General features: G+C 46.8%; 1 protein-coding gene across 1 annotated transcript in view; it reads left to right on the plus strand.

The window, feature by feature from the left end:
• C11H2orf92 (chromosome 11 C2orf92 homolog) overlaps positions 1–1,618 on the plus strand; it is a 57,647-nt gene extending 56,029 nt beyond the window's left edge. The window contains exon 9 of the mRNA XM_027554628.1: positions 1,197–1,618. Within this exon, the coding sequence (XP_027410429.1) occupies positions 1,197–1,329 (133 nt within the window). The 3' untranslated portion in view covers positions 1,330–1,618. The remainder of the gene's footprint in view (positions 1–1,196) is intronic.
• Positions 1,619–12,063: the final 10,445 nt, after the last annotated feature.

The raw sequence follows: 12,063 nt of genomic DNA on the forward strand, positions 1-12,063 counted from the left end.
TATACTGAGGGCCACTGAAAGAGGAGACGGGACAGCCTCTGGCAGAAAGGTCAGAAAACAGGAACGTGGGGGTAGAAAGGAATGGAAAGGCCCAGCTCCGGGATTGTGGGGAGGGAGGCTCCGGAGAAGATGAGAAGACGGCTGACGTTCAGCTAGCTCACGCTCCTGCAGCAGCGCTGGTTGTTAGAATATTGAAATATGCCGCTGCTGGTTGGTAAATAGCCCCTTCCCAGGGACCTCCCCAGACTTCCCAGTTCCCCATGAGCCAGCAAAGGAAGGATTAATGTCTGGCACATCAGGGAACCCTCCAGGACTGTGTTCCAACTGTGGCTGTCTTGACTAGTCAGTTTCCTCCTGTGCTACCTGTTAAATCCCTGGTTATCCCCCTGATGGGAGAGCTCAAGCACAGTGGCTCTGACCAGAAGCAGGCGTGACAAAGGGTTTACAACCTTATGCATTTGCAGTAACGGTACCTCGAAATTATCTGCCTCAGTCTGCATCCCTTGGGACACACACGGGGAAGATCAGCTCCCTAGGGCCGCTCAGGTCCTGCCCACCACTGTGTTGGATACTGAGCCTGTCCACAGGGAAAAGGGGGCCATGGTGTGTGGTGACCCCACCCGCCCCCATCACTGCAGTATTTACATTTCCCTACAACAATGGCATCGCTTTCCCTAAAAGTGTCCTTTAAAATGCCAAGGCTCCCAGGACCAATAACCCTTTCAGGCCAACCACCACCACCTCACACCCAGCAGTGGGTCCCTTGAAGTGAAAGAGGAGCCCTGAATATGGCAGATGTTAAGAGAGAAGATTTAAAGAGCTCCTGGGAATAACTTGACCCGTTTCATGGTTCTGACCGGGGCCTGTCCATCAGATTCGCCATTTCCCTCCTGGGTCTTTCAGAAGTATCAAAAGAAGTAGTGAAGGCTGCGGCTCCATTCCAAAGACAAGAAGCAAAGCTGTGAAGAGCCTGGGTTGGTTATGAGAAAGTTGAGGGTCGGGGGGGGGGACATTTCCAGAGGCTCCATAATTCCCAGAGGCAAAATGAATTTCACATGTGACACACCTTCCTGACGGGTAGTACTCAGACTCCTCCCCGCTCAGAAATGTCAGCCTCTGTTGCCTCCCAGGGAATAGACCTTAGGAATTGCTACATATTTAGTTGTGGAGTACAGCTTCTGTGTGTTTTCTTTTAGACGTTCTCCGGCAGACATCACATACAATATTTTTATAATGAATGGAAAGACTTGGTGGCAGAAGTCTCAAGACAAGAAGACCAAAAAGCATGCAGGAAAACAGAAACGGTTGAAGTTAAATGCCGGTATCTAAGCCAGGTGGTGAGCCCAGCCACCAGCACCTAAAGCTGTGACGTGAGGTGCTTCTCCATCCAGACGCGTGGAAAGGCATTTGGATTTCTGGCTGTGAGGTGCACCCTAAAAAATGTACCTTTTCCTCTCAATTTTGAATGGACCAAGAAAACAGTTTTGACCACAGATTGCTCATATGGTAACAGCATTAATGGCTAATACAGGAGGCTTAGCATGTTTCCCCAGAGACTAACCTGACAAAATAATGGATTGATTTATTTATTAAAACATTGGTTCGTTTTTTTCAGCCATTCATTGAACAGATATGAATTGAACAACTAATATCCAGGTGGTATTAAAATACACGAGGCAGTCAGAAGTATTTGAATCAGGCATGGCTATCACAGGTTTCTGAAGACAAGCAAACAGCCAGCTGAAGCTCTCTGGTAGTCAATTTATGCCTCTGTGTCTCCACTGCTAAAGGGGCCAAGGGTCTGAGGCTTGGGGTCCAGAGAAGAAAGGAGGGAAGAGGAAACTTATGTTGGTCTTTCAAGAGCAAGAGAGTGGCCATTATAGCTCAGGCTATTCTTGCCCCTACATTGGAAGGCAGGGGCCGGAGAGAAGGATGCTACCTTCCTGTCTCCTGGAAGGGGGTTCCTGAGGCTGGAGGAGGTTGCCCTGCAGCTTCATGTGTGACCACAGGGGTCCCTCAGGTGCTGTCCATGCCTTCCCATGTCACTTGAAGGGGATGCACACCTTACGTCTGGGAATGTGAAAGGGGCGATGGAGGAGCCCAGCCAAAAGCACACTCTTGGGGTTGGGTCTTAGTCATTCTGGGAAGGACAAGGACAGGAACGAGATCTGAGGTCAGAGGTTCAAGAAAGGGCTGTGGCCTAAGCAAAGTTCCCAATCAAGGGATGAGGGGACCTGGCCCAAGACATCTATGAGGAGCATGTTATTTGTAGACATTTTAATGACGGCCGTTCTGACCGGTATGAAGTGGTACCTCGTTATAGTTTTGATTTGCAGTTCTCGAATTAGCCATGTTGAGCATCTTTTCGTGTGCCTGTTGAAAGTGAAAGTGTTAGTCACTCAGTCATGTCCCACTCTTTTCGACCCCCTGGACTATAGCCTGCTAGGCTCCTCTGTCCATGGAGTTTTCCAGGCAAGAATACTGGAATGGGTTGCCACTGCCTGTTGGCCACATGTGTTTCTTTTTTTGCAGAAATGTCTACTTAGATCTTCTGCCCAATTTTCAATTCAGTTGTTTGGTTTTTTGTTGCTGAGTTATATGAGCTGCTTATATATTTTGGAAATTAAGGCTTTATCAGTCACATTGCTTGCAAATATTTTCTCCCATTCTGTAGGTTGTCTTTTCATTTTATTTATGGTTTCCTTTGCTGTGCAGAAGCTTTTAAATTTAATTAGGTTCCATTTGTTTATTTTTGTTTTTATATCTATTGTCTTGAGAGACCTAAGAAAACATCGGTACAATTTATGTCAGAGAATGTTTTGCCTATGATCTCTTCTAGGAGTTTTATAATGTCATATCTTATATTTTGGGATTCCCAGGTGACGCTAGTGGTAAAGAATCCTCCTGCCAATGCAGGAGATGTAAGGGACATGGGTTCAATCCTTAGCAGGATCCCCTGGAGGAGGGCATGGCAACTCACTCCAGTATTTTTGCCTGGAGAATCCCATGGACAGAGGAGCCTGGTGGGTTGCAAAGAGTTGGACACAACTGAAGCAACTCAGTACACACCTTATATTTAAGTCTTTAAGCCATTTTGAGTGTCTTTTTGTGTATGGTGTGTGGGAGTGTTATAACTTCTTTGATTTACATGTGGCTGTCCGACTTTCCCAACACTACTTGCTGAAAAGACTTTTCCCCCATTGTATATTCTCACCGCCTTTTTGAAGATTAATTGACCATAGGTGAATGGGTTTATTTCTGGGTTCTCTAGACTGTTGCATTGATTCATGTCTGTTGTGCCAATACCATGCTGTTTTGATTATTGTAACTTTGTAGTGTTGTCTGAAGTCTGAGAGAGTTATGCCTCCTGTTATGTTGTTTTTCTTCAGGAGTGCTTTGGCAATTCTGGCTCTTATATGACTCCATATGAATTTTAAGATAACTTGTTCTAGCTCTCTGAAAAATGTCATGTATAATTTGATAGGTATTGCATTAAATCTGTAGGCTACTTTGGGTAGTATGACCATTTTAGCAATCATTATTAATTCTTCCAATCCAAGAGCATGAGATTTCTTTCCATTTCTCTGTTCAGTTCAGTGCAATTCAGTCGCTCAGTCATGTCTGACTCTTTGCAACCCCATGGACTGCAGCATGCCAGGCCTCCCTGTCTACCACCAACTCCTGGAGTTTACCCAAACCCATGTCCATTGAGTCGGTGATACCATCCAACCATCTCATCCTCTGTCATCCCGTTTTCCTCCTGCCCTCAATCTTTCCCAGCATCAGGGTCTTTTCAAATGAGTCAGTTCTTTGCATCAAGTGGCCAAAGTATTGGAGTTTCAGCTTCAGCATCAGTTCTTCCAATGAATATTCAGGACTGATTTCCTTTAGGATGGACTGGTTGGATCTCCTTGCAGTCCAAGGGACTCTCAAGAGGCTTCTCCAACACCACAGTTCAAAAGCATCAATTCTTCAGTGCTCACCTTTCTTTATAGTCCAACTTTCATATCTATACACGAATTCTGGAAAAACCGTAGCTTTGACTAGATGGACCTTTGTTGGCAAAGTAATGTCTCTGTTTTTCAAAATGTTGTCTAGATTGGTCACAACTTTTCTTCCAAGGAGCAAGCGTATTTTAATATCATGGCTGCAGTCAGCATCTGCAGTGATTCTGGAGCCCAAAATAATAAAGTCTGTCACTGTTTCCCCATCTATGTGCCATGAAGTGATGATGGGACCAGATGCCATGATGTTAGTTTTCTGATTGTTGAGTTTTAAGCCAACTTTTTCACTCTCCTCTTTCACTTTCATCAAGAGGCTCTTTAGTTATTCTTCACTTTCTGTCGTAAGTGTGGTGTCATCTGCATATCTGAGGTTATTGTTATTTCTCTCAGCAATTTTTTTCAGCTTGTGCTTCATCCAGCCCAGTGTTTCTCATGATGTACTCTGCATATAAGTTAAATAAGCAGGGTGACAATATATAGCCCTGACGTACTCCTTTCCCTATTTGGAACCAATCTGTTGTTCATGTCCCGTTCTAACTGTTGCTTCTTGACCTGCATATAGATTTCTCAGGAGGCGGGTCAGGTGGTCTGGTATTCCCATCTCTTTCAGAATTTTCCACAGTTTCTTGTTATCCATACAGTCAAAGGCTTTGGCATAGTCAATAAAGCAGAAGTAGATGTTTTTCTGGAACTCTCTTGCTTTTTTGATGATCCAGTGGATGTTGACAATTTGATCTCTGGTTCTTCTGCCTTTTCTAAATCCACCTTGAACATCTGGAAGTTCACAGTTCACATACTTTTGAAACCTGGCTTGAAGAATTTTGAGCATTACTTTACTAGCGTGTGGGTTGGGTGCAATTGTGCAGTAGTTTGAACACTCTTTGGGATTGCCTTTTTTTCAGATTGGAATGAAAACTGACCTTTTCCAGTCCTATGGCCACTGCTGAGTTTTCCAAATTTGCTGAGTCATCTTTAGTTTCCTTTATTAATATTTTATAGTTCTCAATGTATAAGTCTTTCACCTCCTTGGTCAGGTTTATTCCTAAATATTTTATTTGTTGGGGTATGATTTTAAAATGTATTTTTTAAAAATATTCCCTTTCTGATATTTCATTGTTGGTGTAAAGAAATGGGACTGATTTCCATATGTTAATCTTAAATCTTGCTACCTTGCTCAATTCATTGTTCAGTTTTACTAGTTTTTGTGTGGCTTCTTTAGGATTTTCTGTATATAGTATCATGTCATCTGCATATAATGACAATTTTACCTTTTCCTTTCCAATTTGAATACTTTTTATTTCTTTTTCTTGTCTGATTGCTGTGGCTAGGAAGGACTTCCAATACTGTGTGAATGGAAGAGGTGAGGGCATCCTTGTCTTATTCTAGATTTTAGTGGGAGGGCTTTCAGCTGTGAGCCATTCAGTATTTTATTGGTAATGAGTTTGTCATAAATAGCTTTTGTTGGTATATGTTCCCTCTGTACTCACTTTGGTAAGAGTTTTTATGAATGGATGTTGAATTTGGTCAAATGCTTTTTCTGCATCTATTGAAATGATCCTGTGGTTTTTGTCTTTTGTTTATGTAGTGTATCGCATTTATTCACATATGTTGAACCATCCTTGTGAACTTGGGATAGATCACACTTGGTCATGGTGTATGATCTTTTTTATGTGCTGTTGGATTCAGTATTTGCTAATATTTTGTTGAAAATTTTTGCATCTATAGTCATCAAATTTAGTGGTGTATAATTTTTTTTTGGTGGTGTCTTTATCTGATTTTGGTATCCGTGTTATGGTGGCTTCATACGATGTCTTTGGAGAATGTTTCCCCCTCTTCATTTTTCTGGGAAGAGTTTGAGCAGGATCAGTATAAGTTCATCTTTGTATGTTTGGTAGAATTTGCCTGTGAAACCATCTGGTCCTGGACTTTTGTCTGTAGGAAGTTTTAAAATTACAGATTCTTTTTTTTTTTTTTTATCCACAGTGCATGGCTTGCAAGATATAAGTTTCCTGGTCAGAGATTGAACCCAGTCCAAAGCAGTGAAAGTGCCAAGTCCTAGCCACTGGACCACCAGGGAATTCCCTACTTACAGATTCTGCTTCACTTCTAGTGATCAGCCTATTCAAATTACCAGTTTCTTCTTGATTCAATTTTGGTGGGCTATTTGTTTCTAGAAACTTATCCTTGTCCATTTCTTCTAGGTTGTTGAATTTTTGGCATATAATTGTTCACAGTATTCCCTTATGGTTTTTTGTATTTCTGAAATATGAGCTGTTATGTCTCCTTTTTTGTTTCTTATTTTGTTTATTTGAGTTTTCTCTTTTCTTCTTGGTAAGCTGGCCAGAGGTTTGTCAATCTTGTTTTTCTTTTAAGCATGATAGTCCTCATTTTATTTAGAGAAAAGGAAAACCCAGACAGATAAATTCACTAGCTAGAGGTCATATGGAGAAGGCAATGGCACCCCACTCCAGTACTCTTGCCTGGAAAATCCCATGGATGGAGGAGCCTGGAAGGCTGCAGTCCATAGGGTCGCTAGGAGTCAGACACGACTGAGCGACTTCACTTTCACTTTTTACTTTCATGCATTGGAAAAGGAAATGGCAACCCACTCCAGTGTTCTTGCCTGGAGAATCCCAGGGACGGGGGAGCCTGGTGGGCTGCCGTCTGTGGGGTCACACAGAGTCGGACACGACTGAAGTGACTTAGCAGCAGCAGAGGTCATATAGCTAAGGGGGTATCCTGGCCTCTAATCTGGATCCAGAGTTTGTGCTGTAACCATTGAGTAGCCCAGCCCCTGTCATCTCCTGAGTCTCCAGAAGGACCCTTGGGCCTGCTGAGGAGGAATGGATAGGAAGGATTCTGATCTCCTTTTTTTGGGGAGGCAGAGTGGGTGAAGCAGCCCCAGGGGAACAGAGGTGGTTCTGAAAAAGCAGGCCTGGTAGATGGTTTTCCCAGCTCTGTGGTTTTCCTCATTTGCCCTCCAAAACTGGGGAAGCCCCCGAAGCTATGAGCCATGGGGAATGGGGGAGGGTCAAGGCCAGGTTGGGTATGAGTGGGACATTCTTGGCACCTGTGTCTCTCCACTGAAATATCAGCCCACTTTCTTCTCTCTGAAGCCTACTGGGGCTGCCCAGGCCTTGGCCTGGAGGATGGACCAGTTCAAGGAGTCATTGTGACCCTTTAGGTCCAGGTTAATATCTCTGGATAAACTCCACTGACTTCAGCTATGGGAGAACTCTTTAGACTCTCTAACCTACATCTCAGTCCAGTTCCACAGGACTTCCCTTTGGTAACTGGGATCGTCTGTCCTCTTTAAAAAGAAGGTTACAAGGAAGCACCACCCATGTAACCCTCCCTTTGAATCTGATCCACCCAAGCTTTGAGAACTTGGAGTTTGACCAGTGACTGAAAGAGGGGACCCTTCCAAAGACAGTCCCTGAGTGAAACCGGCTCATGGTAGGTTTGCTGGGTTTTCTTCAGATCTGCTCCATCACCCCTGTTCCAAAGAGTCCCTGATTTCTGCCCCCTCACGCAAGGCATTTCTTGGCTAAAATCTCAGCCTGGTTTTCTGACTTCACTTGGCTGGTGTCCCCCCGAGCAGTTCTAAAAATGTTAACCCTGCCTCAGATCCCACTTTTGGCAACTCATTCAAAGACCTGACTTATCCCAGCTCTGCCTTAGGCCCCCTTGCCACAGAGAGGCCGGAGAAGGCAATGGCACCCTACTCCAATACTCTTGCCTGGAAAATCCCATGGACGGAGGAGCCTGGTGGGCTGCAGTCCATGGGGTCGCTAAGAGTTGGACACGACTGAGCAACTTCCCTTTCCCTTTCCCACAGAGAGGCACTGTGATGTAACTAGATAAACCTTGGCCACTCTAGGAGACCTCACCTCACCTCCCCTCTGTGGGCCTTTCCTCTTCTACACAATGGACAGCCTGAGGTTTGCCTTGTTTACACTGCAAAGCTGAGACAGGCAAGTGTCAGAGTCAACATAAAAGTCCACATTGCCTAATATGAGTAATAATGACCACATCTCTGTGGATCGGACCCTAGGCCTGGCACTTTACATCTGTTAGCCAGTTTGCCTTGCTAAGTCACTTCAGTTGTGTCCGACTCTGTGCGACCCCATAGACGGCAGCCCACCAGGCTCCCCCGTCCCTGGGATTCTCCAGGCAAGAACGCTGGAGTGGGTTGCCATTTCCTTCTCCAATGCATGAAAGTGAAAAGTGAAAGTGAAGTCGCTCAGTCGTGTCTGACTGTTTGCGACCCCATGGACTGCAACCTACCAGGCTCCTCCATCCATGGGATTTTCCAGGCAAGAGTACTGGAGTGGGGTGCCATTGCCTTCCCCAGCCAGTTTATAGATAGCAAATCATTTCCCCCTTTGCTCTTAGGGACAGAAGATGTTTCTTCAGAAGATAAAAGAAAGACTGAATTCAGTACGGTGCAATACCCACTGCGTGTGCCAAGCTGTCTGTGCTTGGGCTTCTTGCCCCCTTGAAAGCCCCTCTCTTTTTTCTGGGTATCTTAGTATTATCATCAGTGTTAGGGTAACCAAGGCACAGAAAATGCTTGGGGGTAGCTTCAGAATTCTTTAGAAATTCATTAGAAGGCTCAGTGGTTACCAACCAAGTTAGGGTCAGCAGCAAGCATGGAATGACAATTAGGTATAAATTGTTCCAGAGTTTGTCTCTCACGCAGCCCTAACCCCACTGGCAGCTGCTCAACATTTGTGAACAAAGGAAATGAAGTGAGATTTCAACAGCTGCTCTGTCTCCCTTTCAAGTTAACATAATTCTAGCTTGGATATAGCCTGAATATGTTTGAATGGTGATCCCTAAAAAGATATGTCCACATCCAAATGCCTAGACCCCTATGAGTATTCCTTTCTTTGAGAAATGGATATTTATAGATATAATTAAGTTAAGGGCCTTACTAATTTATTTTTTATTGAACTATAATTGATTTACAATGTTGTAATTAATTTTTGCTGTACACCAAAGTGACTCAGTTATGCATGTATATACATTCTTTTTTATATTTGTAATTAAGGATCTTAAAATGAGATAATCTGGTTTGCCTGGGAGGGTCCTAAATCCAAAGACAAGTGTCATAAGAGACAGAAGAGGAAAGACAGACAGGCAGAGAAGACAGAGGCAGAGGCTGGAGTGATGTGGTCACAGCTGGGGAAGCCACGGACTGCTGACAGCCACCAGAAGCTGGAAGAGGTAAGGCAGTAGGTCTGCTCTAGAACAGGGGTCCCCAGCCTCCAGACATGGACCAGTCCCTCCTGTCAGATCAGCGGCAGCTTCAGATTGGAAATAAAGTGCACCATTAATATAACGCATTTGAATCATCCCCAATCCATCCCCATAAACCAGTCCATGAAAAAATTGTCTTCCACAACATCGGTTCCTGGTACCAAAATGGTTGGGGGACCAATGTCCTAAAGCCTCCAGGCTCACTGTGGCCCTTTTTTCTTAAAAACTGACTGGCTGGTTGTGCTGGGTCTTCGTTGCTGCTCAGGCTTTTCTCTGGTTGTGGTGGGTGGGGGCTGCTCTCTCGTTGGGTGAGCAGGCTCCTTGTTGCATGGCTCAGGCTTTTCTCTGGTTGTGGTGTGTGGGGGCTGCTCTCTGGTTGGGTGAGCAGGCTCCTTGTTGCATGGCTCAGGCTTTTCTCTGGTTGTGGTGGGTGGGGGCTGCTCTCTCGTTGGGTGAGCGGGCTCCTTGCTGCGTGGCGTCTCTTGTTACAGCTCCCGTGCTCTAAGAGTGGACTTGAGCAGTTGTGCCACAGGAACTTACTTGCCCCGAGACATGTGGGTTCTTCCCAGACCAGGGATCCAACCCATGTCTCCTGCATTGGCAGGCAGATCCTTTACCACTGGGCCACCAGGGAAGCCCCTGATGACACCTTGGTTTTAGACTTGTGGCCTCCAGAATGTGATGATAAATTTGTGAGGTTTTAAACCACGCAGTTGGTGGTGACTTACTGTGACATATACATGGCCATACACACTGTCTCTGATACTTAAGTCTTGAGGGCCCCGGGGGATTGAGGCGGTGAGGAGCATGCAGCGCTGTGTTCAGGGCAGCCAGGAAAGTGCACGGTGGTGGCACAGACTCTGCAGTGGTGGCCGGCAGGTTTGATGTTTCCTGGGTTTGGCTGGAGGGGAGCCCTGGGCCCATCCTCTGCTGGCCTGGGCAGCGTCACCCCAGCCCCCCAAAAGTGTCACCACAGGGAGGGAGGAAGCAGGGAAGGAAGCGAGGGGAAGGCGCTTCCTGAGGGCCTTCCATGAAGACTCCCTGCCGCCAGGCCTGGTGCCCCGGAGGGTTGGGAGGGGTGGGCATGGGCAGAAGAACTGGGTGCGAACAGGATGGGAGAATAAGGTGGGGAAGGGCACAAGGCAGAACAGGGTGGGGCGTGGGGGCACTGCTGGGGAAAAGGAGGGTTAGGGAAGAGTGATGGGGGGAGGGGAGAAAAACAGAGGGGGATAGGGGGAGGAGAAAGGAAGATTGGGGTGCAGGGGAAGAGTAAAGAAATGGGGTGATGGAGGAGTTTTATTTAACTTGTATATTGTCAGGGGTAGTTTGAATGGAGGAGTGTGGGAGTAAGGAGGGGAAGGAATAAGGAAAGGGAGACAGGAAGAATTGGGGGTGAACACAGCAGAGGGGTGGGGAAGGGGCTGTCCCTAGTTGGCATCAGCAGCACCATCAACAGCAATATTATTTATTGAGCACTTGTCCCCATCGAGCAAGCGTACAGCAGGCACCTCCCGGTGCCAGACACAGTTCCCTGGCGGCAAATACCCCTGACTCCCCCGTGCTCCCAGAGCTCATGCTGGATATGGCGTGGCCCTGGTCTTTGTCTCAGTGAGCTAGCCCTTTCATCACGGGTGGGTGTGATTGTTCCCATTTCACAGACAAGGAAACTGAGGCCAGGGAGGGGAAGAGCTAAAGTTTAGTGAGAGCGGGGCCCAGGTTACCCCACAGGTCTCTGGGTGCCTGGCCAGCCACTTCAACCTGATGTCCATCTGCCCCCAGACCTCACCGCTCCAGCATTTCCCAAACATGCTCCCCTGGGAAGCGGGGCCCAGCTGGACCCCCGTACTGGCCCCGCTTTTACCTTCTCTGAGCCTCAGTTTCCTCATCTTGGCAATGGGGTAGGAATTTATCTCCTTTACGGGGCTGTTGGGTAGTTCGTTCAGCAGCACATATTTATTACCTCCCTCCAGCACATATTTATTACCTCCCTCCATGTGCAGTTGCTGTGTGAGGCTGGGTGCTGGGGATGTGGGGAGAGCAGGTGGATTGGTTTCCTAATAGCAGGCTCCCAGTGCCCTCCTGAGCTTGGAAGGAGATGTGGCTATCAGGCTTGGGTATACAGCAGGCACTCGGTAAATATCAGATTCTTCCTGAGCTCCCAACAGGTTGTGCCCCTGCGCTCATCCCACCCTCATCCTGACCTCTCGGGACCCCAGCCCGGAGAGGCAGCCCACCCTCCCTCTGGCCTCCTCCCCATCTGCACTTCGGTTTGAGAAATGAGTTGGGGTCGCATGCCTCTAGCTGTCACCAGCGGCCTCCCCATGCCTGCGGGCCCACTGGAGCCTGCCTTGCACCATCTCTCTCCCTCTTTCTGTGCCAGAGAGCCTGCTCCCTTTGTGTTCTCAGTCTGCTCAGGGCTTCCACCTCCAGCTCAGAGGTTGGCCCAGCCAGCCTGGCCCTGGCGTGATGGGGTGTCAGCAGACAGCACCGGGAATTTCAGAGCAGAGCCTTGGAGAAGCTCTGGGAAAACCTCAGGCTCTGCCACTTTACTAGCTGTGAGATCTCAAGCTTCAGTTTCCTCTTGGCCTCAGTTTTTCTATCTGTAGAATGGGGCTAACCTGCTTTGTGGGGCTGTTGTGAGCATTAAATGCACTTTCGTTGGGTCAACACACGGCTGTGCCCAATCCAAAGAAATAAAGAAATCTTAGCTGTTAAGATTTGTAAAATTTGTGTTTGTTTTTGACTGCCTTGGGTCTTCATTGTGCAAGAGTGCTTGTCTCTAGGTGCGGCAGTGGGG

Source organism: Bos indicus x Bos taurus, chromosome 11 (assembly GCF_003369695.1).
Source record: "Bos indicus x Bos taurus breed Angus x Brahman F1 hybrid chromosome 11, Bos_hybrid_MaternalHap_v2.0, whole genome shotgun sequence".
Lineage (NCBI taxonomy): Eukaryota > Metazoa > Chordata > Mammalia > Artiodactyla > Bovidae > Bos > Bos indicus x Bos taurus.